Source organism: Kogia breviceps, chromosome 1, assembly GCF_026419965.1.
Source record: "Kogia breviceps isolate mKogBre1 chromosome 1, mKogBre1 haplotype 1, whole genome shotgun sequence".
Lineage (NCBI taxonomy): Eukaryota > Metazoa > Chordata > Mammalia > Artiodactyla > Physeteridae > Kogia > Kogia breviceps.
This window is the reverse complement of record NC_081310.1, coordinates 195,004,939-195,028,138: the sequence shown is the minus strand read 5'-3', so window position 1 is coordinate 195,028,138 and position 23,200 is coordinate 195,004,939. Positions and strand designations below refer to the sequence as shown.

The 23,200-nt window shown below is 52.5% G+C and overlaps 1 protein-coding gene across 4 annotated transcripts in view; it reads right to left on the bottom strand.

Annotated features, from left to right (window-relative positions):
* Positions 1-23,200, bottom strand: part of CTNNBIP1 (catenin beta interacting protein 1) — a 68,353-nt gene that overhangs the window by 22,128 nt on the left and 23,025 nt on the right. For 2 of the 4 annotated variants that reach the window (XM_059052820.2, XM_067017937.1), the window contains exons 2-4: positions 22,895-22,979; positions 12,170-12,288; positions 11,521-11,611 (exon numbers count right to left, since the gene is read on the bottom strand). In XM_059052820.2, the coding sequence (XP_058908803.1) occupies positions 11,521-11,611; positions 12,170-12,265 (187 nt within the window). In that variant the 5' untranslated portion in view covers positions 12,266-12,288; positions 22,895-22,979. The remainder of the gene's footprint in view (positions 1-11,520; positions 11,612-12,169; positions 12,289-22,894; positions 22,980-23,200) is intronic. The other 2 variants (XM_067017941.1, XM_067017950.1) reach the window with 1 other exon arrangement.

The window sequence follows — 23,200 nt, the reverse complement described above, 5'->3', positions numbered from 1 at the left end:
ATACCACAAAAAAAAAAAAAAAAAAAAAAAGACAGACAATAACAAGCATTAGCAAGGATGTGGAAAAGTTTGAGCCCTCAGACTTTGCTGGTGGAATGTCAAATGGTGCAGCCCCAAGCCTGCTCCACTTGCAGCCTTCCCCATCTCAGCCGATGGCACCTCCATCCCCTGGTTGCTCAGGTCAAAAACCCTGGGGTCTTCCCGATTCCCTCACTCACACACACACTCCACGTGTAACACGTCAGCAAATCCTGCTGACTATACTTTTAAAATGTATCCTGAATACATTACCATTTCCCCTACTACCACCCTGGTCCAAACCACCACTACCCCTCTCACTAGCTTCCTCTACCCTCTTTTCCTGGATTTCCCCTCTCTGGACCCCAAGGGTCCATTCTCCACATGGCAGTCAGGAGGAAGTTCTTAAAAACATGAGTCAGATCCTGCCACTCCTTTGCTCAAAACTCTCCAAAGGTGGCTTATTATAAGATTTCTCCGCATACTCAAGGGAAACTCCAAGCTCTACACCGTGGCTTCAAGACCCACCATGATCTGGCCTCTCACCGTCTTTTCACCCCTTTTTATAGGCCTCCTCCCACCCCTCACTCCGCTCCAGCCACATGGGCTCCTGGCTGTCCTTCAGGCACAGGAACTTGCACCCCAGGACCTTTGCACCTGCCGTTTCCTTTGCCTCAATGCTCTTCCCCCCAAGTCTCTCTCACAGCTCTCGCACTTCATGCCAGTCTGTGTAAAATCACCTCCCCAGGCCCTCCCTGACCACAGCATCTAACCCAGTGATACGGGAGGAATCGTTATAGGTGAGGAGCCTGAAGCTCAGAGAGATGAAGCAACTCGGTGAACCAGAGGCAGAGGGAGGCCCCGACACAGACTCCGGAGACCATGCTACACTACACGTTCTGTCGTTTTCTATTAGGAAGAGGAAGTAACGGTCCTGCTCCAGTTACCCCGAGCACTGAGGCTGCTCAGGCCTCCCGGCAGAGACTGCAGTAACCCATCTACTCCCATTAGAATGGAACCAAGACCCAGGATTTATAAAGCAACACCAGAGCAGCCCTGGGGTACCTTGGAGAAAATTCAACACGGAATCCAGAAGGCCAACCTGGGAGGAGCCCAGACGCCCACCCCCTGCCCCCGCCTACTGTTCTGCCAGGTGCCCCCCTAGTCCCATGGCTCCCCTGCCACGGGGAGCAGGGCCAAGGCACTGGCGAGGGCACAGCTCTGCGAACCAGGGCAGGGCACCGAGGGGGCCATCCCACCCCACGGGCCGTGCCAGCTCTGCCCCTTTAATGGCGTCCCGTCAAGTGACTGGGGAGAGAAAAATGACAAATATTCAGGAGCTTAGAAAAGGGAGGCTGGCCCCTAGCTGGGGGCGGGAGACAGACAATGGGCTCACTGGTCTGTTTGCAAGCTCAGGATGAATTCACACGAGCAGAATCACAAGCCCAGCCCAGGCTCCGCACGCCAGCACCACCCTCAGCCCACGTCCCGCTCACCGAAGGGAACCAGCGTGCTGCCCTCGGGAAGCCGGCTCACTCACTACAGGGCGCTGGGGCACAGGGGGCAGGGAGCAGTGTGGTTTGGAGAAAGGCCCCGGAATGAGAAAGGACAGGAAAGAGGAACAGGGAGACGGCTGCAGCCCTAAGGTGATGGACAGCGTACGTCCGGCCGGGTGTACACCCGGCCTCTACTTCTCAGACCTGGCCGGGGACGTCCTAGTGGAGCCCTTTGCCCTTTTCCAGGAAAGGCACAGACCCTGAAGCTCCCATGGAGCTCGGCCCGGTTCCAGGGCGGACGAGGACTGCTCCAGACACCACCACCACTCCCTCTCCAGGAGGGACCCTGCCGAGAGAGAGACCAGGCAGCGGAAGGAAGGGACGAGGCCTCCTCGGGCAGCAGGGATGCGCGGACCGTGCTACAGCCCAGCAAAGCGCCTGGCTGCGGGGGAACGGGCTGCGGAGAGCTCTTCCAGCTCCTGCGGAGTCCGGCCGGGAGGAGTGGATGCTCATAGATGGCTGGAGAGAGGCAATAGCCCTGAGAGTAAACCCTCCCCAAGAAACCAACACAAGGTACAAAAGCCTGGGCCAGCTTCCAGAGCCTGCCAGCCCCAGTGCCCCACAGTTCAGGACACAGCCCGGTACAGATGTCACCAGAGAAAAGGGGGGGGCCTCCCAGCACCAGCATCAGCCGCAGGTGGGGACACCCACGTCACCCGATTCAGGGTCCTGGGCTCCTCCAAGGGCAGCAGCTCCCCAGCCTCTCTGAAACCCTCAAGCCCATCCCTGGCCGGGGCTGAACAGGACTACTGCATTCTGGGCTCGGGGGTCTCCTGACCTCCTGACCTCCTGATGGGCCTAACACCTCCCCAATGAGGGCCAGTGACCGGGGCCTGGAAAACTCTGAAATATGACCCCGACACCCCAGAGTCTCCCCATTCCTGCTGGAGGCTAACTCTGGAAGTTAACTCTGGCAAAGTTACCTTCGCATAGGGAGTTAACTTTGGCAAAAGTTCTTCAAAACCGTCCAGGGAACCCGACCTGCCAAGCCCGGGTTATCCACACACACGGCCGACCGGCTGGAGAGGAAACACGGTCACACGCACCAAAGCGTCCAGGGAATGATTCCCATTCCCGACGTCTGCCCTTGTCCGACCACATGGTTTTTGGCTTTGGTGCCTCCTCTTTGCCCCCTGAGCTCGCTAACTTGCTGTGCATACCAACCAGCATCTGCTACTCGGCTACCGGCCTACCCGAAAACTGCACGGCTCAGCTACCGGCTCTGGGGACATGAGCCAGGCAGCGAGGCTCCCAGAAAAACAGGTCCCAGACACCCCTGCAAGGGCAAAAGTCTCCACGGGGGTGAGACTCGGGCACCAACCCGGACTAGGTCTCCCCCCAGACAAGCCCAAACCCGCTTGGTGGCATGTGCTGCTTTTAGCAGCCGTGGCCTAGGAGCCCAGGGGTGCTATACAGCTCAGCTCTGCCGCCCAAAGTTCCCAGAGGATGGCTTTTACCCAGAGACAGCACGACACTCATCGCCATGAGGACAGCGCCCCGGATCCACCAAGGTCTCAGCAGCCAAGGCAGGCTCCAGGCTTGGTGACGCCTACTGGGCCCAGGTGTGAGGCGGCTCCCGGCAGAGGTCCTGGGCCTCCTGACAGACCAACGAGGGCCGCCCCAGGCTTGGGCTCCCTTGGTGGATCCCGGTACCGGGGCCTGGGTCTGACCCCGGCCTACCCGTGCGATACTGGGCAAGTCCCTGCACATCCACCTCCCTTTCCTCACTTGCAAAACACACGTATCCTGCCCATCTCACTGACCCGGATAACGTCCGCAGCATAAAGCATCACAAACAGCATCTCGTGGGGCCACCCCTCAAGGTGCTAGTACACCTGCTCTGCTCTAGTCCCACGTGCCCCAAACCCACCTCACCCCCCCAATACCCCACTGAGCCCAGCACACACATCCTACCTCGGGGGCTTTCTGGCGGGGGTTCCCTTCCCTCAGGGTCAGTCATCTGTGATCTGCACTCAAAATTCTTTACGTGTTTGCTCCTGTTTCCGTCTGCCCTGCTGGGCTGGCAGCTCGAGGCCGGGGGGCGGTCGCCTGGCATCCAGATCAATGGGCTACTGTGAGCGGACTGTGCCATCGCTGGCCCAGCTGGCCCTTGACGCTCTCCTCCGGGACAGAGGTCTGCCCCTTCTGGGTGCCAGGAGGCGGAAGCAGAGGTGCACGAGGGCTCGGAGGCCCCTGCTCTCAGCTCTACACGACAGAACCCATCACGCTGGTGAAGGGGGGTCAAGGCAGCCCTTCACCGGCCGGAACCAGAGGCCAAACTGAGCAACCGGCCCTGCTCTTGAGCTCTTCCCCTTTCTCGGGGTTATTTTTTTACATTAACTTTTACTGGAGTATAGTTGCTTTACACTGTTGTGTTAGTTTCTGCTGCACGGCAAAGTGAATCAGCCCTATGTATACATATCTACCCTCTTTTTTGGATTTCCTTCCCATTTAGGTCACCGAAGAGCACTGAGTAGAGTTCCCTGTGCTGTACAGTAGGTTCTCATTAGTCACCTATTTTGTACATGGTATCAATAGTGTATATACAGTGGCATATATGGTGTCAGTAGTGTGTATCCCAGTCTCCCAATTCATCCCCCTCGACACGGGGTATTTTTTTTCTTTTTCTGTGATACAAGTTATCACGTACCAAGTCCTTCTGGTCGATTTTTCAGTCGGATCCTACGTATATGAGATTTTTGGGTTCAATTTCATTATTATTGGGTTACAGGTAATTCTCATGAAAGTGTTGATTAAAGTTTAAAAAGATTAGCTTCCCATCCCACTGACTGGAATTCTCCCGGGGCCTGACAGTAATTTCAGTCCAGAGTTGGTTATCACCTGGAGCCTCTGGGAGAGAAGCCTCAGAGCCGCACGTGAGCAGATGGGGGTCCCGGGACCCCAGCAGCTGGTCCACACAGAGGGGAGCCTCGGTCTACATAGGGATCTGACAGACCCCACTCTGTGCCAGAGCTGGACCGCGGGGACATGTGAGACTGAGAGCGCAGCACGGACCGTGGCCCCTAGGGGATCCTGACCTGATGTGATAACCGCTACACGGGACGGAAGATCCGCAGGCAGTTCAGGAGCCAGAGGAGGAAAGCGGGCCGACCCTGGAAGGGCAGAGAGGGCGGCAGAGGAAGCGAAAGAGCAGAGGCCAGATGGTGTGGGAAAGGATTCCAGGAAGAATGCCGGCTGTAAAACGGAGATTGTGCCAGCACCCCACTCGAAGGCCGCTGAGAGGGTCAAGTGGGGTGATGAGCAGAGGGGTGAGCTTTCTTGGTCCCTGGGAGAGCCGCGCACCGGGGGGGACCTGGGAGAGCCGCGCACTGGGGGGGGACCTGGGAGAGCCGCGCACTGGGGGGGGGGGGACCTGGGAGAGACGCGCACTGGGGGGGCCCTGGGAGAGCCGCGCACTGGGCGGGACCTGGGAGAGCCGCGCACTGGGGGCGGGACCTGGGAGAGCCGCGCACTGGGGGGGGACCTGGGAGAGCCGCGCACCGGGGGGGACCTGGGAGAGCCGCGCACTGGGCGGGACCTGGGAGAGCCGCGCACTGGGGGGGGACCTGGGAGAGCCGCGCACCGGGGGGGCCCTGGGAGAGCCGCGCACTGGGCGGGACCTGGGAGAGCCGCGCACTGGGGGCGGGCGCGGCCCTCCCCTTGGGCCGCTGGCTCCCTGCTGGGTTGCCCATGACCACAGCTATTTTAACAAGGTTCTCAGTGTAACCCTGAAACCAAATGACCTATTTTAGGCTTGCTGGCAGTGGACCCTGAGCCCGCAGCCTTGGCTTCCGCAGGGGAAAAGCCAGAAGAGCCCTGGGACCGCCCAGCTGGCTCAGGCTGGGGACCTTCCCTGGAAAGTCTCTTCGAGCAAGAGTGTGATCAGACGGAGGCTGGAACAGGCCTGGGGAGCCAGCGTGCCAGCACCGCAGCTCCAGGGCCAGGAAGAGGGGAAGAGAAAGGACGAGGGCTTCCTTGACAAAACGGGCCACATCAAGACAGGGTCCCTCCAGCCCCGGGACAGCTGGACAAGGGTCTATACGAAGCATGACTCGAGGATGGCAGTTCTGCAGGCGACTGGCCATGAGGAGGCCTTTGCCCAGCGTACCAGGGGCCCGGAACTGGCACTCGCCGCATCCACCCCCGGTGTGGTGCTGGGGCAGGGAGAGACCTGGAGCTCAAAGAGAACCAGCACGTTCAAAGGCACCTGGAGGTGAAAGGCCCAGAGAAAGAAGGCAGCAGGAAACCCTTCCAATTTTCTCACGCCCTCCTGAAATACCATGCTAACTGCCTACATCACACCTGCTCCTCAGGTAAAACACTGTTCTGCTTAAAAATGCACATGGGGGCTTCCCTGGTGGCGCAGTGGTTGAGAGTCTGCCTGCCGATGCGGGGGACGCGGGTTCGTGCCCCGGTCCGGGAGGATCCCACATGCCGCGGAGCGGCTGGGCCCGTGAGCCACGGCCGCTGAGCCTGCGCGTCTGGAGCCTGTGCTCCGCAACGGGAGAGGCCACGGCAGTGAGAGGCCTGCGTACCGCAAAAAAAAAAAAAAAAAAAAAAAGCACATGGCCTATAAGCCACTCCTAGACGGTCTTTGTTTACCACACCCTGGACCCACGTGACCCGTTCTATGACCTTGAGGGTCTTACTCAACCTCTCAGGGCCTGTTTTCTCATCGTGAAAGTGGGCCTGTGACAGTGGCTGCCTCACAGGGCTGTCATGAAGGTTCTCTGGGATAACTTTATGTGCTATTTGACATGGAACGTGGCACACAGGAGGAGCTCAATAAATTAAATTAATTATAATTAATAGCAAAAATGAAAAACAAATGTCGAGTAGTAAAGGATCAGGGGACTTCCCTGGTGGTCCAGTGGGTAAGACTCCTCACTCCTAATGCAGGGGGCCTGGGTTTGATCCCTGGTCGGGGAACTAGATCCCACATGCGTGCTGCAACTAAGGGTGCGCCACAACTAAAGATCCCACGTGCCGCAACTAAGACCCGGCGCGGCCACCAAAAAAAAAAAAAAACGTAAAGGATCGGTCAAAAAATGATAGCACAGCCACATGGCTGCATATCATGCGACTGCTAAAATGTTTTCTTGAAAATCGTTTGAGGACATGGTAAAATTATCATAAGTAAGAAAATGGATGTTAAAATGGATATTACAACGTTTACACTGTATGGTCGCCAACTCTGTAATGAAAATGCACGCATACATTTTTTAAAGTCTGCTGGGAACTTAATGCAAGGGAATAGTGATTCTAGCTACATAGTAGGAGTCAATCCTCTAAGCTTTTCTGCTGTTTGTCTTTCCCAATGACTTTCCACAATGACTATGCATTCTTTTATAGCCAGGAAAAACGATCGACATATGTTATGGAGAGAACAGCACTGACAACAAGAAAGGCACGAACTCAGCATTCTGTTGAGCCTGCTTTGGAAGCTACAGCTCTCCGCCCCCGAGCCTACAGCTGGGGCTTCTCAGCAAGGCGACCTTCCCAGAGAAGCCATGATTGCCATTGGTTCAAAGTCAGTCCAGCGAGAATGTTGGGCCTGCTCAGCCACCCTGGGGACCAGGAGACAAGCGCTCCATGTTCCTGCCTTTCCGGGGGACTAAGCGCTCCCAGACCCAGAGCCTGGTCCCTTCATTCACCCAAGAACATGCTGGCGCTCTGGGGGACCCAGCCCCACAAATACAAAGAGGGAAGCCGCAAGGGGCTCAGAGTTGGTCAAGAGATGGACCAGGAGACAGTGCGGGGAGTAGCAGGGCCGAGGTACATGTGTGCGGTGGGGAATCACAGGAGGGCCTGGCCCTGCCTGTGGGAGGCAGGGGAGGGGGTGGGCTCAGGGCTGGGCTCCTGGCAGCCGAGAGGCAAATGCAGGGACGGAAAGATGAGAATGCACGAGGCCTGAACGCATGAGACGGGAGCTGAAAGCCATTCACTGTGGCTGTTTGTGGAGCATGAGGTCCTGGTGTCGGGCGGGCAGGGGTCCTGCTCATCAAGCGAAGGGGCTTGGATTTTATCCTCAAGGCAGTAGAGAGCCACTGAAAGATTTTAAGTCGGGAAGAGACCCGCTGATGTAGCCTTCGATACTCACTCTGGGTACAGGGTAGAAAGTGCACGGAGAGGGCAAGACGAGAAGTCAAGATGCCAGTTAGGGGCTGCTTGTGGTGATCAAGGCAAGAATTAACAGGGGCTCAGACCAAAGTGGGGGTTCAAACCAAGATGCAGAAGACAAAGCAGATGTGGGGAGCATTAAGGCGGGAGAATCAAGAGGACTTGGTCACCTCCTTGATACCTGGGGAAGACGGGAGTCAGTGGTTGGTCCCCAGGACACTGGGCTCATGGGTGGCACATCCTCACGACAGAGAATACAGGCGGGAGCACAGATCCCAGGGTGGGGAGAGGTTACGACCCTGGACCTGCTGAATGTGGGCCGTGTGCAGCCGGACGGCCAGTGGAGAGCACGCATCAACCTGGGGTCAGCAGGGGGTCTGGGCTGAGGGGGTGTATTTGGAAGGCGTCGACCAGAGCTCCGTTGGAGTCACGGGAGTGTATGTGACCTCCCAGGGAGAGCGTGTGACACTGAGAGGAGAGGACAGAATATGGAGAACACCAGCGTGACCACGGTGAGGGGAAAGGAGGTGCTGGGGTGGGGGGAGGGGGACAGTGAGCAGAGAGAGGCAGAAAACAGGGGAGGGGGGAGGGGGGGGTGTCGTATGGAAGACAAGGGAGGGAAAGGAGGGCTTCCAGAAGGAGGCTTTCGAGGGTGGTCTTGGAACAGCACAGGCCAGGCAGGTCTACCCACTGTCCAGTGCAGCACTGGGGGGGCCTCTGGGGCCCTCTCCTGGAACCATTTGGTGAGGCCCTATGGTGCAGGCCCGTGCACCAGGGTCTCCAGCACCTACCCGGACCCCGCAGATACTGAACACGTGTTCACCGAGGGGAGAATGGGATCGGGGGCGGCCGGGAGGCGTGTGTTGAGGGATGGATGCCCAGCCTGCCGCTCTCCTACCTGGGTCTGGGGAGGGCAAGCAGTGCTCCCGGCACCAGACCCCTCCAGCCCCAGAGGGGAAGCGTGTGCGGGTCCAAGGTGGTGGGCAGGACCCCGGGAAGGACGGCCAAGCACTGACCCACTGGTGGGGCGGCCTCAGGCCCCCTACTGAGGGCAGGTGGAACAGCTGGAGCAGGTCAGAGTTGCGGGGGCCGGCGGAGCAGAGCACAGGCATTCGCTGAGAGACAGTGCCGCCTAGTGGCAGGAGGCGCTCACACCAGGCTTCTATGGGACGGCCCGGCCCATCACCCCGAATGCTCCTAGGCCTTTCTGGGCCTTTCATGCTGGGGTCCAGAGCACTGGAAGCAATGATCCAGGGCTCTTGCCACCTGGGTGGCACCTGAGACTCTGACAGCAACATGCCCTGTGGCATCAGCTGAGGTCAGCTCTGCCAACGGGGAAGGTGGGCAGGCTGGAATTTTATCAAAGCCCCATTTGGCCCCATGGCGCGGGCAGAATTGTAGGGTCCTGCTCTCAGGCTGGAACCTCCACAGTGGGAGAGACTGGACTGCTTGTTGTGTTGTCGGCACAGAGAAAATACGGTATGCCTGTGAGGCCTGTCGCTGGAGGTGGCCGTGGGGCGGGGGGCAGGCTGAAGGGCAGCCCAGCAGCGGAGGACCAGCTCCCCAGGGATTCTCACCCAGCTCCCGGTTCACTCCCAGGAGGCTGCTTCCCGGAGAGAAGCGCCCAAGGCCAGCCTGTCTGCCTGCGGACGCCCCACACCCAGGAGGGCCCGGATTCCAGGGCCACGAAATCACACCCACATGCCCACGGCTCACTCCTGACTGCTCAGCAGTTTCAGGCCAGGTGAGGTCACCGTGACCGCCTTAAATGACTCAGCAGAGCTCATTTTTATTTTCAGTTGTTGGTTTAGCTGAGCAAGACAAAAAGAGTTCTCTTAAAAACACTTTTTAAAACTTCCCCTTTGAACAACAAGGTCCTACTGTAGAGCACAGAGAACTATATTCAATATCCTCTGATAAACCATAATGGAAAAGAATATTTTAAAAAAGAATGTATATGTGTGTAAAACTAGATCACTTTGCTGTACAGTAGAAATTAACACAACACTGTAAATCAACTATACTTCAATTAAAAAAAAAGGAAAAGAAAAATAGGAAACCAAAAAGAAATTCAGAATCTAAAAAAAAACTTCCCTTATTGTGAAAGAAATGTATGCGCAATGTTAAAAAAAATTAGTTTTACAAAAAGATGTGTGACTTGGAAAGTCAAAGTCCCTTATGTGGTTCTACCCTCTATCAAAATTTTCTACAAACAACCTGGTAAATATTCTTTCAGCTTCTTTTGCTCTATACACATACATTCGTGCGTGTGTATATATGGGCGGGGGGTGGAGAGTGTATGTGGTGGTGTTTCCTATACTGACATACAGTTCTATAGCTTCTTTTGATTTACGTTCCCATTAACAGCTCTCTACTTAGAGGCATTCTCACCCCTGCAGCTCAAATTCAGGTTAACCCAGTGACCCAAGACCAGGCTGGGAGAAAAGGTGATGCCCCAGGGACTCAGAAGCCTGAGGGTTTCAAGGGAATACAGTTCGGGAGCAGGGGAGAGGGACCACGCTAAAACCCAGATCAGCCCTGGAGGAGAAAAGACCTCTCCCAGAAGAAATATCCCAGGACGGGGTGGGGGTGGGGGCAGACTCCACACCCCTTATCTCCTCCTCAGCGCAGACAGGCTGCGGCACGAGGGTGGCCCGGGCGAGCGGCTGTCCCTGGGAGCTGCTGGGGCCGCAGCAACACCCTGTACATTTCTGCTGACTTGGACGCACAGGCTGGGTCACACCCAGCGTCAGAGCTCGGGAGCCGGGCCCTGCGCCAGGGCAGAGCCCTGCGTGTGACATCCGGGAGAAGGGCAGCCTAGGAAAAGCAGGGCCGCGTGCCAGGTCTGCTCACCTCCCCGGCCTCAGGGATCAGCAAACACACCCATCAGCACTCTGCTCCTGGGAGCCCACTCACACCAGAAAGGCCGCCGGCTGCACCATTTAACGGCCAAGAATTCCAAGCAACTGGAAACTGGTGGTCAGGGTCCTGGGCTACAGGCTCAGGATAAGGCTTCCAGGAAGGGAGAGTCCATTGGGTGCCCGGCAGCTTCCTGCGGCTCCAGGACAGAGACAAACCCAGCTCTGCAATCGGGCTGCAGGTTTGCATCCTGGGCCCCCCAGCAACTGGCTGCAGTGGCTTATTGCTTCTGAACCCCAGTTTCCTTGCCTGCTAAGTAGAAGTAATAAAGCCGGCAGCTCGAGCCTACTAGACAATAAACACTCAGCGTTACTCACTACCATCATTACAACCGGCTGAGGGTACCCAAGAGCAGTAACTCCCCTGGGCACGTGGAGACCTCCAGGGCCACTGGGGCCACCTTCCCGGGCACAGCCAGGAGCACAGCAGCCACCGTGCAGCCTGCGCCCAGAGCAGGCCCCTGCACACGAGGGTGGTCTCCTTGTCCTGAACAGGCTACTGGGGCGGGGGGCAGGCAAAGGCTGAAGAAATGCAACCACCAGAGCCTCTGCAGCTATGGGGCCCCCAGACACCTCCATTTCTTCCTCTTCCTCCCCCAGGCCTAGAAAGGGATCCCCCCCCACCATTACCTGGCTGGGTCCTTGGCTCCCAGCTGGGGAAGGAGAAGGGACCGGCCTGGAGGCTCTGGAGGCTCCGCAGGCTCCACGTCTGGACACTGCCGCCACCCGGGGCTCAGCTCTGTGGGTGAGGGAGCTGCAGCCCCGAAATCTCTCTCTCATGGACCACCCATCTGGAAGGGCTGGAGCTACGCTTTCTAAAGGAGTCACAACTTGCTGTCGCTGGCCATGCGGGCCCTCGACGACTCACCCTGGTCCATGGCCTCACTCACCCTGGTCGATGGACTCACCCTGGTCGATGGAGTGCTGGGGTAGCTGGCTGAGCTGACTGTTGACCACCCCCGCGTAGGTGCGCAGGAACTCCTCCTCGCTGGCCGTCAGCTGCGAGGGCGAAAGGGCTGGGTGAAGGGCGGCCCGCACCCGCTCCCTGGGCCTCTGTTGTTGAGAACTGACCTTTTAGTTCCAGGCTGAGCACCCTCTCCCCTCTGCTCCCATCCCTGAAACTTGGTCCACGGGGCCCACAGGCCTCGCCACCGGGATCGGATCGGGGACGGGGATTCCAGCGTAGGGCGGGCCCTGCTTGGGGAGCCCCTCCCTCTCCTCTTGAGAAGGGCCACTGCACATCTGCTGCCCTCTCGGCGGCACTCCTGCCCCCGGGTCACCACGAAGAGAAGACTCTCGGAGAGTGGAGGAGAGGAAGGTCAGGGCCTTTAGGACCCTCACCCACTTGGTCCAAACTTGGAGCCTCAGTTCCCCGCCGAACTGGACATGCCGGTGCCTGTGCCCGGGAGCCTGAATTAGCCACAGCCAAGCCAGAGGCCTGGCATCCCCCTCCCCAGACCACAGCTGCTACAGAAGGTGGTTACAGCCCCTCTGCCCGCCTGCACCAGGCACCCTCCCTGGGGGGGGCCTGCTGCTCGACGCCCCAGAGGTACTCACGTTGGAGCCCATCTTCCTCAGCATAAGCAGCACCCGGACCTTCTGCTGAATGTACATCTCCTCCGGACTCTTCCCGGGGGCCCCCTCGCGGTTCATCCCCTGGCCAGCTCTGGGGACTCCTGCAGAGCAAGGAGAAGCGCGGGGTGGGGCGGTGTCAGGACGAGTTGTCAGGCCGCCCATGTTGCATCAGGGGCTAGTTTCTGAGAGCCCAGAGCAGGTGGCGAGTTGCCCGTTCCTGCCTCACGCCTGCTGGCCCGACAGCCAGACTGAGCAGGGATCTCCCCGGGGCAGGCACCGGTGGCCCTCTGCGTGTGGAGCTGTCAGGCCCAGGTGGCTGAGCTCACCCAGACTCCTGGCCAGCTCTGCCTTCCAGCCACCCCTCAGCAAGGCTCCTGCTATGAGCCCAGGAGACGTGCTGCATGAAAGCCAAAGTGTCCCCGTCTTTCAAAGCCAGCAACTTCCACGAGCAAAGTGACGTGACCAGAGGCAGCCGACTGGAGCCTGTAGCTGGAGAAGCCATGGGATCAGGACCCAGCCCCCAAACACCAAGACAGCTTCCTCTGCAAAAGTCCCTGACGAGTTCAAGAGGCTGCCTCCTGGGCTGGGCTCCAAAGAGTCCCCCGGGGTTCCGGGCACACACACCCGCCCGGGCTTGCTGCCGCCACCCTCACAAGCCCACCCACCTGTCACAGGGTGGCTCCTGCACGCGGCAGCTGAGTCCCGGTGCAGCAGGGACCCGACCTGCAGGAAGGTCCCAGGAGAGAAGTCCCAGGGTTTCCTCCCTCTGGGAGGAGCTGGGGGCGAGGAAGCCGGGCGTGGAGGGGTTTGGGTTACACACTTGTAACTCCTGGATGAGTCAGAAATAACGCAGCAGCTGGTGGGGGCGGAGCCCTGGCAGCCCTGGTACCAAGGAGCCGCACTCGGAGGACCAGGGGAGCCGGGCTTGCCGGCCATGGGCACTCCTCACACCGCCCATCCCTCAGGGGCCAGCACGCCTCGGACCGGCAGGCTCTCCCAGGCGAAGGGCAGACTCAGAAAGGCGCCAGAGCCCTGGGCGGCTGCCTCCCTGGAGGCTCCTGTCAACCGCTCAGTCCCCAGAAGCTAACAGGGGCTGCGGCCCTAAATGCCTGCACAATAGGGCAAAATGCGTATTGCATAGCAATACGCATAGCTGCAAAAGAACGTAGCAGTTGTGCACTCAGTGCAGTGCCGTCTTCTTACAGGTCCTTCCTTTCCATCACCAAAGCCCAGGCTCCCTCTTCTACTGTCTGCTACCCTGTCACCTCCTCCTGGTTCAGAAAAGGGTCTAATTAAGAACTGGTAACCAGGAAGGAGGGGTGAGCTGCCTGCAGAACGACCTCTGGTGAGAGGCAGCCAGCCGTCCCCTGGGGCCAGGTGCACCCGTGCAGCGGCCAGCCCTCAGTTCCCAGCACAGCTGAGTGGGGAGGCTTGGTTCTGGGGGATCACTCCTCCTCCTGTCCACCCCTTCTCACTTCCTTCCACTCCACCACCCAGTGCAAGTAGCCGGAATGATCTTTTTTAAAAAATTATTTTTATTTATTTATTTTAAAAAATAAGTTGTGTGGTTTTTCTTTATTTTTGAACTTTATTTCTTTATACAGCAGGTTCTTATTAGTCATCAATTGTATACACATCAGTGTGTACAAGTCAATCCCAATCTCCCAATTCAGCACACCACCATCCCCACGCCCCTGTGGCTTTCCCCCTTGGTGTCCATATGTTTGTTCTCTACATCTGTGTCTCAACTTCTGCCCTGTAAACCGGTTCATCTGGACCATTTTTCTAGGTTCCACATACATGCATTAATATACGATATTTGTTTTTCTCTTTCTGACTTACTTCACTCTGTATGACACTCTCCAGACCCATCCACGTCTCAACAAATGACTCAATTTTGTTCCTTTTTATGGCCGCTGAGTAATATTCCATTGTATATATGTACCACATCTTTATCCATTCGTCTGTCAATGGGAATTTAGGTTGCTTCCATGACCTGGCTATTGTAACCAGTGCTGCAATGAACATTGGGGTGCATGTGTCTTTTTGAATTATGGTTTTCTCTGGGTATATGTCCAGTAGTGGGATTGCTGGGTCGTATGGTAATTCTATTTTTCATTTTTTAAGGAACCTCCATACTGTTCTCCATAGTGGCTGTATCAATTTACATTCCCACCAACAGTGCAAGAGGGTTCCCTCTTCTCCACACCCTCTCCAGCATTTGTTTGTAGATTTTCTGATGATGCCCATTCTAACTGGTGTGAGGGGATACCTCACTGTAGTTTTGATTTGCATTTCTCTAATAATTAGAGATGTTGAGCAATTTTTCATGTGCTTCTTGGCCTTCTATATGTCTTCTTTGGAGAAATGTCTATCTAGGTCTTCTGCCTATTTTTGGATTGCGTTGTTTCTTTAGTATTGAGCTGCATGAGCTGTTTATATATTTTGGAGATTAATCCTTTGTCTGTTGATTCATTTGCAAATATTTTCTCCCACTCTGAGGGTTATCTTTTCGTCTTGTTTATGGTTACCTTTCCTGTGCAAAAGCTTTGAAGTTTCGTTAGGTCCCATTTGTTTATTTTTGTTTATATTTCCATTACTCTATAGGAGGTGGGTCAAAAAAGATCTTGCTGTGATTTATGTTAAAGAGTGTTCTTCTTATGCTTTCCTCTAAGAGTTTTATAGTGCCCAGTCTTACATTTAGGTCGCGAATCCATTTTGAGTTTATTTTTGTGTATGGTGTTAGAGAGTGTTCCAATTTCATTCTTTTACATGTAGCTGTCCAGTTTTCCCAGCACCACTTATTGAAGTGACTGTCTTTTCTCCATTGTATATATATCCTTGCCTCCTTTGTCTTAGATTAGTTGACCATAGGTGCGTGGGTTTATCTCTGGGCTTTCTATCTTGTTCCATTGATCTATATTTCTGTTTTTGTGCCAGTAACATATTGTCTTGATTACTGTAGCTTTGTAGTATAGTCTGAAGCCAGAGTCTGATTCCTCTAGCTCCGTTTTTTTCCCTCAAGACCGCTTTGGCTATTCGTGGTCTTTTGTGTCTCCATACAAATTTTAAGATTTTTTTGTTCTAGTTCCATAAAGGATGCCATTGGTAGTTCGATAGGGATTGCACTGAATCTGTAGATTGCTTTCGGTACCAAAGTCATTTTCACAATATTGATTCTTCCAATCCAAGAACATGGTATATCTCTCCATCTGTTGGTATCATCTTTAATTTATTTCATCAGTGTCTTGTAGTTTTCTGCATACAGGTCTTTTGTCTCCCTAGGTAGGTTTATTCCTAGGTATTTTATTCTTTTTGTTGCAATGGTAAATGGGAGTGTTTCCTTAATTTCTCTTTCATATTTTCATCATTAGTGTATAGGAATGCAAAAGATTTCTGTGCATTAATTTTGTATCCTGCAACTTTACCAAATTCATTCATTAGCTCTAGTAGTTTTCTGGTGGCATTTTTAGGATTCTCTATGTATAGTATCATGTCATCTGCAAACAGTGATACTTCTTCTTTTCCAATTTGTATTCCTTTTATTTTTTTTCCTTCTCTGATTGCCTTGGCTAGGACTTCCAAAACTATGTTGAATAATAGTGGTGAGAGTGGACATCCTTGTCTTGTTCCTGATCTTAGAGGAAATGCTTTCAGTTTTTCAGCATTGAGAACGATGTTTGCTGTGTGTTTGTCGTATATGGCCTTTATTATGTTGAGGTAGGTTTCCTCTATGCCTACTTTCTGGAGAGTTTTTATCATAAATGGGCGTTGAATTTTGTCAAAAGCTTTTTCTGCATCTATTGAAATGATCATATGGTTTTTCTTCTTCAATTTGTTAATATGGTGTATCACATTGATTGATTTGCATATATTGAAGAATCCTTGCATCCCTGGGATAAATCCCACTTGATCGTGGTGTATGATCCTTTTAATGTGTTGTTGGATTCTGTTTGATAGTATTTTGTTGAGGATTTTTGCATCTATATTCATCAGTGATATTGGTCTGTAATTTTCATTTTTTTGTAGTATCTTTGTCTGGTTTTGGTATCAGGGTGATGGTGGCCTCATAGAAGGAGTTTGGGAGTGTTCCTTCCTCTGCAATTTTTTGGAAGAGTTTGAGAAGGATGGGTGTTAGCTCTTCTTTAAATGTTTGATAGAATTCACCTGTGAAGCCATCTGGTCCTGGACTTTTATTTGTTGGAAGATTTTTAATCACAGTTTCAATTTCATTACTTGTGATTGGTCTGTTCATATTTTCTGTTTCTTCCTGGTTCAGTCTCGGCAGCTTGTGCATTTCTAAGAATTTGTCCATTTCTTCCAGGTTGTCCAATTTATTGGCATAGAGTTGCTTGTAGTAGTCTCTTAGGATGCTTTGTATTTCTGCGGTGTCTGTGGTAACCTCTCCTTTTTCATCTCTAATTTTATTGATTTGAGTCCTCTCCCTCTTTTTCTTTTTTTTAAAAAAATTTATTTATTTACTTTATTTATTTATTTTTGGCTATGTTGGGTCTTCGTTGTTGCACACAGGCTTTCTCTAGTTGTGGCAAGCGGAGGTTACTCTTTGTTGTGGTGCGCGGGCTTCTCATTGCGGTGGCTTCTCTTGTTGTGGAGCCCAGGCTTCAGTAGTTGTGGCACACAGGCTCAGTAGCTGTGGCTCGTGGGCTCTAGAGCACAGGCTCAGTAGTTGTGGTGCATGGGCTTAGTTGCTCCTCAGCATGTGGGATCTTCCCAGACCAGGGCACGAACCTGCGTCCCCTGCACTGCCAGACGGATTCTTAACCACTGCACCACCAGGGAAGCCCCCTCTTTTTCTTAATGAGTCTGTCTAATGGTTTGTCAATTTTGTTTATCTTCTCAAAGAACCAGCTTTTAGTTTAATTGATCTTTGCTATTGTTTTCTTTGTTTCTATTTCATTTATTTCTGCTCTGATCTTTACAATTTCTTTCCTTCTGCTAACTTTGGGTTTTGTTTGTTCTTCTTTCTCTAGTTCCTTTAGGTGTAAGGTTAGATTGTTTGAGATTTTTCTTGTTTCTTGAGGTAGGCTTGTATAGCTATAAAATTCCCTCTTAGAACTACTTTTGCTGCATCCCATAGGTTTTGGATCTTCGTGTTTTCATTGCCATTTGTCTCTAGGTATTTTTTTATTTCCTCTTTGATTTCTTCAGTGATCTCTTGGTTATTTAGTAATGTATTGTTTAGCCTCCATGTGTTGGTGTTTTTTACATTTTTTTCCCTGTAATTCATTTCTAATCTCATAGCGTTGTGGTCAGAAAAGATGCTTGCTATGATTCAATTTTCTTAAATTTACTGAGGCTTGATTTGTGACCCAAGATGTGATCGATCCTGGAGAATGTTCCGTGTGCACTTCAGAAGAAAGTGTAATCTGCTGTTTTTGGATGGAATGTCCTATAAATATCAATTAAATCTATCTGGTGTATTGCATCATTTAAACTTCTGTTTCCTTATTTATTTTCATTTTGGATGACCTGTCCATTGGTGTAAGTGAGGTGTTAAAGTCCCCCACTATTACTGTGTTACTGTTGATTTCCTCTTTTATAGCTGTTAGCAGTTGCCTTACGTATTGAGGTGCTCCTATGTTGGGTGCATACATATTTATAATTGTTATATTTTCTTCTTGGATTGATCCCTTGGTCATTATGTAGTGTCCTTCCTTGTCTCTTGTAACATTCTTTATTTTAAAGTCTATTTTATCTGATATGAGTATTGCTACTCCAGCTTTCTTTTGGTTTCCATTTGCATGGAATATCTTTTTCCATCCCCTCACTTTCAGTCTGCATGTGTCTCTAGGTCTGAAGTGGGTCTCTTGTAAGCAGCATATAGATGGGTCTTATTTTTGTATCCATTCAGCGAGCCTGTGTCTTTTGGTTGGAGCATTTAATCCATTCACATTTAAGGTAATTATCGAGATGTATGTTCCTATGACCATTGTCTTAATTGTTTTGGATTTGTTTTTGTAGGTCCTTTTCTTCTCTTGTGTTTCCCACTTAGAGAAGTTCCTTTAGCATTTGCTGTAGAGCTGGTTTGGTGGTGCTGAATTCTCTTAGCTTTTGCTTGTCTGTAAAGCTTTTGATTTCTCCATAGAAACTGAATGAGATCCTTGCTGGGTAGAGTAATTTTGGTTTTAGGTTCTTCCCTTTCATCCCTTTAAGTATATCATGCCACTTCCTTCTGGCTTGTAGAGTTTCTGCTGAGAAATCAGCTGTTAACCTTATGGGAGTTCCCTTGTATGTTATTTGTCGTTTTTCCCTTGCTGCTTTCAATAACTTTTCTTTGTCTTTAATTTTTGCCAATTTGATTACTATGTGTCTTGGTGTGTTTCTCCTTGGGTTTATCCTGTATGGGACTCTCTGCTTTCTGGACTTGGGTGGCTATTTCCTTTCGCACGTTAGGGAAGTTTCTGACTATAATCTCTTCAAATATCTTCTCTGGTCCTTTCTCTCTCTCTTCTCCTTCTGGGACCCCTATAATGCGAATGTTGTTGCGTTTAATGCTATCCCAGAGATCTCTTAGGCTGTCTTCATTTCTTTTCATTCTTTTTTCTTTATTCTGTTCCGTGGCAGTGAATTCCACCATTCTGTCTTCCAGGTCACTTATCCGTTCTTCTGCCTCAGTTATTCTGCTATTGATTCCTTCTAGTGTAGTTTTCATTTGTTATTGTATTGTTCATCTCTGTTTGTTTGTTCTTCTAGGTCTTTGTTAAACATTTCTTGCATCTTCTCAATCTTTGCCTCCATTCTTTTTCTGAGGTCCTGGCTCATCTTCACTATCATTATTCTGAATTCTTTTTCTGGAAAGTTGCCTATCTCCACTTCATTTAGTTGTTTTTCTGGGGTTTTATCTTGTTCCTTCATCTGGTACATAGCCCTCTGCCTTTTCATCTTGTCTATCTTTCTGTGAATGTGGTTTTTGTTCCACAGGCTGCATGCAGTATTATAGTTCTTCTTGCTTCTGCTGTCTGCCCTTTGGTGGGTGCGGCTACCTAACCGGAATGATCTTTTTAAAAGCCAGAATGGATGACATTTCTCCCCACTCCAACCTACCCCAGGATACGCTTCACGCCCTTGCCAGGACCCCACATGGCCGGCCATGCCTCTCGCTCCCACTCCTCCCCTCCGTCTCGCTGGCCCCCAGTCTGTTTCTAGGACCTGCCAAGAAGCTCCTCCCCAGCAGCCTTTGCACTGGGCCCCCCAGGCTGGAACTGGCTTCTTTTCCGCTCGCTTAGATGAGTTCCTGGGGAGCCTTTCCTGACTGCATGACCGAAGCAGGTCACGCGCCCCACCCAGGCCCTCTTCGGCATGCGGTCCCATCACGTCCCAGTTTCTTTTTCTTTTGTTTTTTTTGGGCTGTACCATGCAGCATGCAGATCTTAGTTCCCCGACCAGGGACTGAACCTGTGCCCCCTGCATTGGGAGCGTGTAATCTTAACCACTGGGCCGCCAGGGAAGTCCCTCGTCCACTTCCTAGAGCACCTGCCAGGGTGCGAGCTCACGGTCTTCCTGCACCTGCTGGAGGGCCGGGGCCGCGGCTGCTTCACTTGCCCCATCTTCCCGCAGCCCTGGCCAGTTGGCTGAAGAGAGAACCCAGACAGCCTGTGGGTCCTGGACTTCCACGTCCTACCATGTCCACATCACTTACGGTCAAATGCAAGTCCCTAATCCAGTCTCCATAACCAAATTTAGCTTTTCCAAAGACTCTCATTCCTGAGTATTTTGTGTGCCTTGGGCTGTCGTGTTCTCCGAGGTCATCTGAAATGCTCCACGAAGCCTTCAAATTGGGAATTAGGGCTTCCAGGGGTAAAAGTCTTCTGATTCTGTCCCGCGTCCAAGGGCTAATGGTCAGTTGGCCCTCTCCTTGTGGAAGACAAGGGACTGGCCACTAGATGTCGCCACACACACAAGAAACAGAGCTCCAGGGCCACGCCCACCCGCTCCCCTACCCCCGTGCTACTGCCCCCTCACCCCCCACCCCCTCGGCCCCCAACACAAGCCCCCCAAAGGCCCTTCTGGTTCAAGGCTTCGTAGTGGTCCTACTGTCACAAACCACCCCCAGTCCCGGGTCCCAGAGCAAGCTCTATCCCCCCATTTAGGGGCCAGCTCTACCCAGGCAAGGATATGTCTCTGGTTTTGCTGTGCGTCCCAGAACCTCGGGACGCTGGCTTCACAGAGGTTGAGAGCTCCTTCCTCACTGTCCTTTCCTGACCAGCCAAGCTTCCTCCAACAGGGATATGAGGGCTCAGAACCCACAGGAGTGTGTGTGTGAGGGGGTGCCCGTGTCAATCATTTTACACGGGGTCTATTTCACAGAACTTTGCTCCTCCCAATAATCCTACCCTTGGCGTCCTGTACAGACCGGTGCTGTTCCACTGTAGCTCCACTATCCCCGGGCACCCACCACACTCACACTGTGATTACCAGGGGGCCTCACACACCCAGCCGTGGGCCTGGGGTGTCACTGGTGCCTCAGTGGGTCTTTGGGGCCAGGTCACTCCCTGTTCACACTTCCCTGGCAGAGACCAGTTCTTAAACTGTTTCTCCTTGCCTTGGGAGGACTCCTGCCATTCCTAAAAATTCTGGTCTTCTAGGATTCTTCGAGCTCTAGTTTGAGCTGACTGCACCCTGCTGCCTGACAGAGAGAACACCCAGGGATGGGTCAGGGCAGACTGTGGTGTGAACACGTGCTCCTGCCCTCCACACTCCAATCCTGATGGGTGAGAACACTGGGACCTGTTTACTTAATTCCGTCCTAAACAGAAGCTGCATCAAGGGTGCCAACGTGAAGGAAATAATTGAAGAGAATAAATCACAATCAACCCAAACAACGACGACCTTTCAGTCGCTGGTATGCCGCAAGTGTGTTACAGTGTGTTTGAGTTTGGCGCCTGTCCAAGCGAACATGTGGTTAAGTTTTCATCACAGTTTTGACACACATCAGATTAACTTCACTTGAGAATTCTTATTCCTCCCTGTAGGGATCAAGAACTGGTCCCCACTAAAATGTGTTTAAATTACCTAAGTGCAAACTGCAAAGAATTTGGACACAATCATTATTCATTCAGTCCTCAGCCGTGAGAGTCGAAGGTAAGGTAACGCTGCCTCTCAGTTATGGTCCCCTGGTGACCCCATAAACACACCACCGCCTAAGATGGTGGAGCTTCCATCCTAAATCCTAAGAAAATCCCTCAGTGTTAACTGCCCAAGTCAGAGACAGACCTGCTCCCTGTCTTAAGATATAACATTCTGGGGCTTCCCTGGTGGCGCGGTGGTTGAGAATCCGCCTGCCGATGTAGGGGATACGGGTTCGTGCCCCGGTCCGGGAAGATCCCACATGCCGCGGAGCGGCTGGGCCTGTGAGCCATGGCCGCTGAGCCTGCGCGTCCTGAGCCTGTGCTCCGCGACGGGAGGGGCCGCGACAGTGAGAGGCCCGTGTACCACAAAAAAAAAAAAAAAAAAAAGATATAACATTCTGGAAGCTAAACAGGGAAACGACAAATACATGAGCCAAAAAATAGAAAATGGAAAGAAGCAGGCAACTATGCAAACAAAAGGCGAGGGGAGAGGCTTGTGGCTAAATGGATGTTGTGTCACAGATATCCACGGCCTATGCAAAAATGGGTGTGATTCCAGGAAATTACACCTGATTGGGACAAATGCACTTCAGAGAAACTGAGGTCCATACATTCATTGCAGACAGACAGATGCATTCATCCCCCCACACCCCTTCCACACACTTCTGTTGGTTCTGAGCCTGCATCTCTGTTGAAGGAAGGTTGGTAGGTAGAAGACAGTCAGGAAGGGGTTCCCAACCACTGGGAAGGATGCATACAAAGTGACAAATGTGGCTCATGGCCTGGGAGGCCACACCGCATTTTCTGGGAGGCATCGAGGTCGTCCGTCCATAAGATACCACGTTCCTGCCCAGAGATTAGAGGAACCTAATCTCTATGCACATGAGCTCCAGCTTGGAAACAGCTGATCTCACTCTGGAAGAACTGGGAGGTAGAGCAGGAAAGACCCAGAGAGCAGAACACGCAGAAGTCAGACCCATTCTGATAAACGACTTTGAAAGCTGGCCTCCCTTTGACAGGCGGGGGGTCGGGGGGGGGGGCAAATACAAACACGGCGACCTGCACTCCTTTTGGTTTATAAACTTAAAGCTAATGCTGTTTAACACCCACACTTATGTAAATTGGAATATACGTTTATACCCAGGGTGGCCTACCACCTGCTTGGAAATGCTGCCTGACCTCAGGTTTGGCCAGAAAACAGGGGGGGCTATAGGTACACAAGCCACCTCTCCCCCATGGGTCCCAGCACTTGACTTTTGTCCATTAAAAAAAAAAAGTGATATATTTTAAATGTTCATGTTTTAAAATGTACATTTTCATCTGTACAATGTTTACACTGTATGAAAATACCATGGCATATAATTGTGTGATTCACAGAGCTAATATAAAATATGAATTCAGACCTTACACATCTTAACAGCCTAAAAGACATCAGCAGAACCACAACGCTCACTGTTAAGAACCCACACAGCTGAAGCAATGAGCATTATCAGGACAATGAAGAAAGGATATGAGATGTGCCAGCTTCACGGTCAGCCCTAGAGCCGGTACCCAAGGCCCTCTCCTCAGCACCGTTCTATGCCCACTCTACCAGACGTCCTTCCCCTGGGGTCCTTACCTGCTTCTGGAAATCACCTTCAGGAAAACAGGTGCTCAACTGTGATGGGCAGGTTGTGGCCGGGGAGAAGGAGGAAGGTGCAGCCCTGTGGAAACACAGAACCCGGGTCACGGGAGGAGCCGGAGGAGCCCATGGCCGGTGCTGTGGGATACAGGCGGACGGTGGGAAGCTTGTGGCCAAGGGACCTGCACGGTCCAGAAATATCTGTATGTCTGGCCAGCCCAGGAACTTGCACCAGCACCCTGGGATAAGGTGCTGACTGCAGCTATGCACTGTCATTTCCAGCCAAAGCAGGTCACCACACAC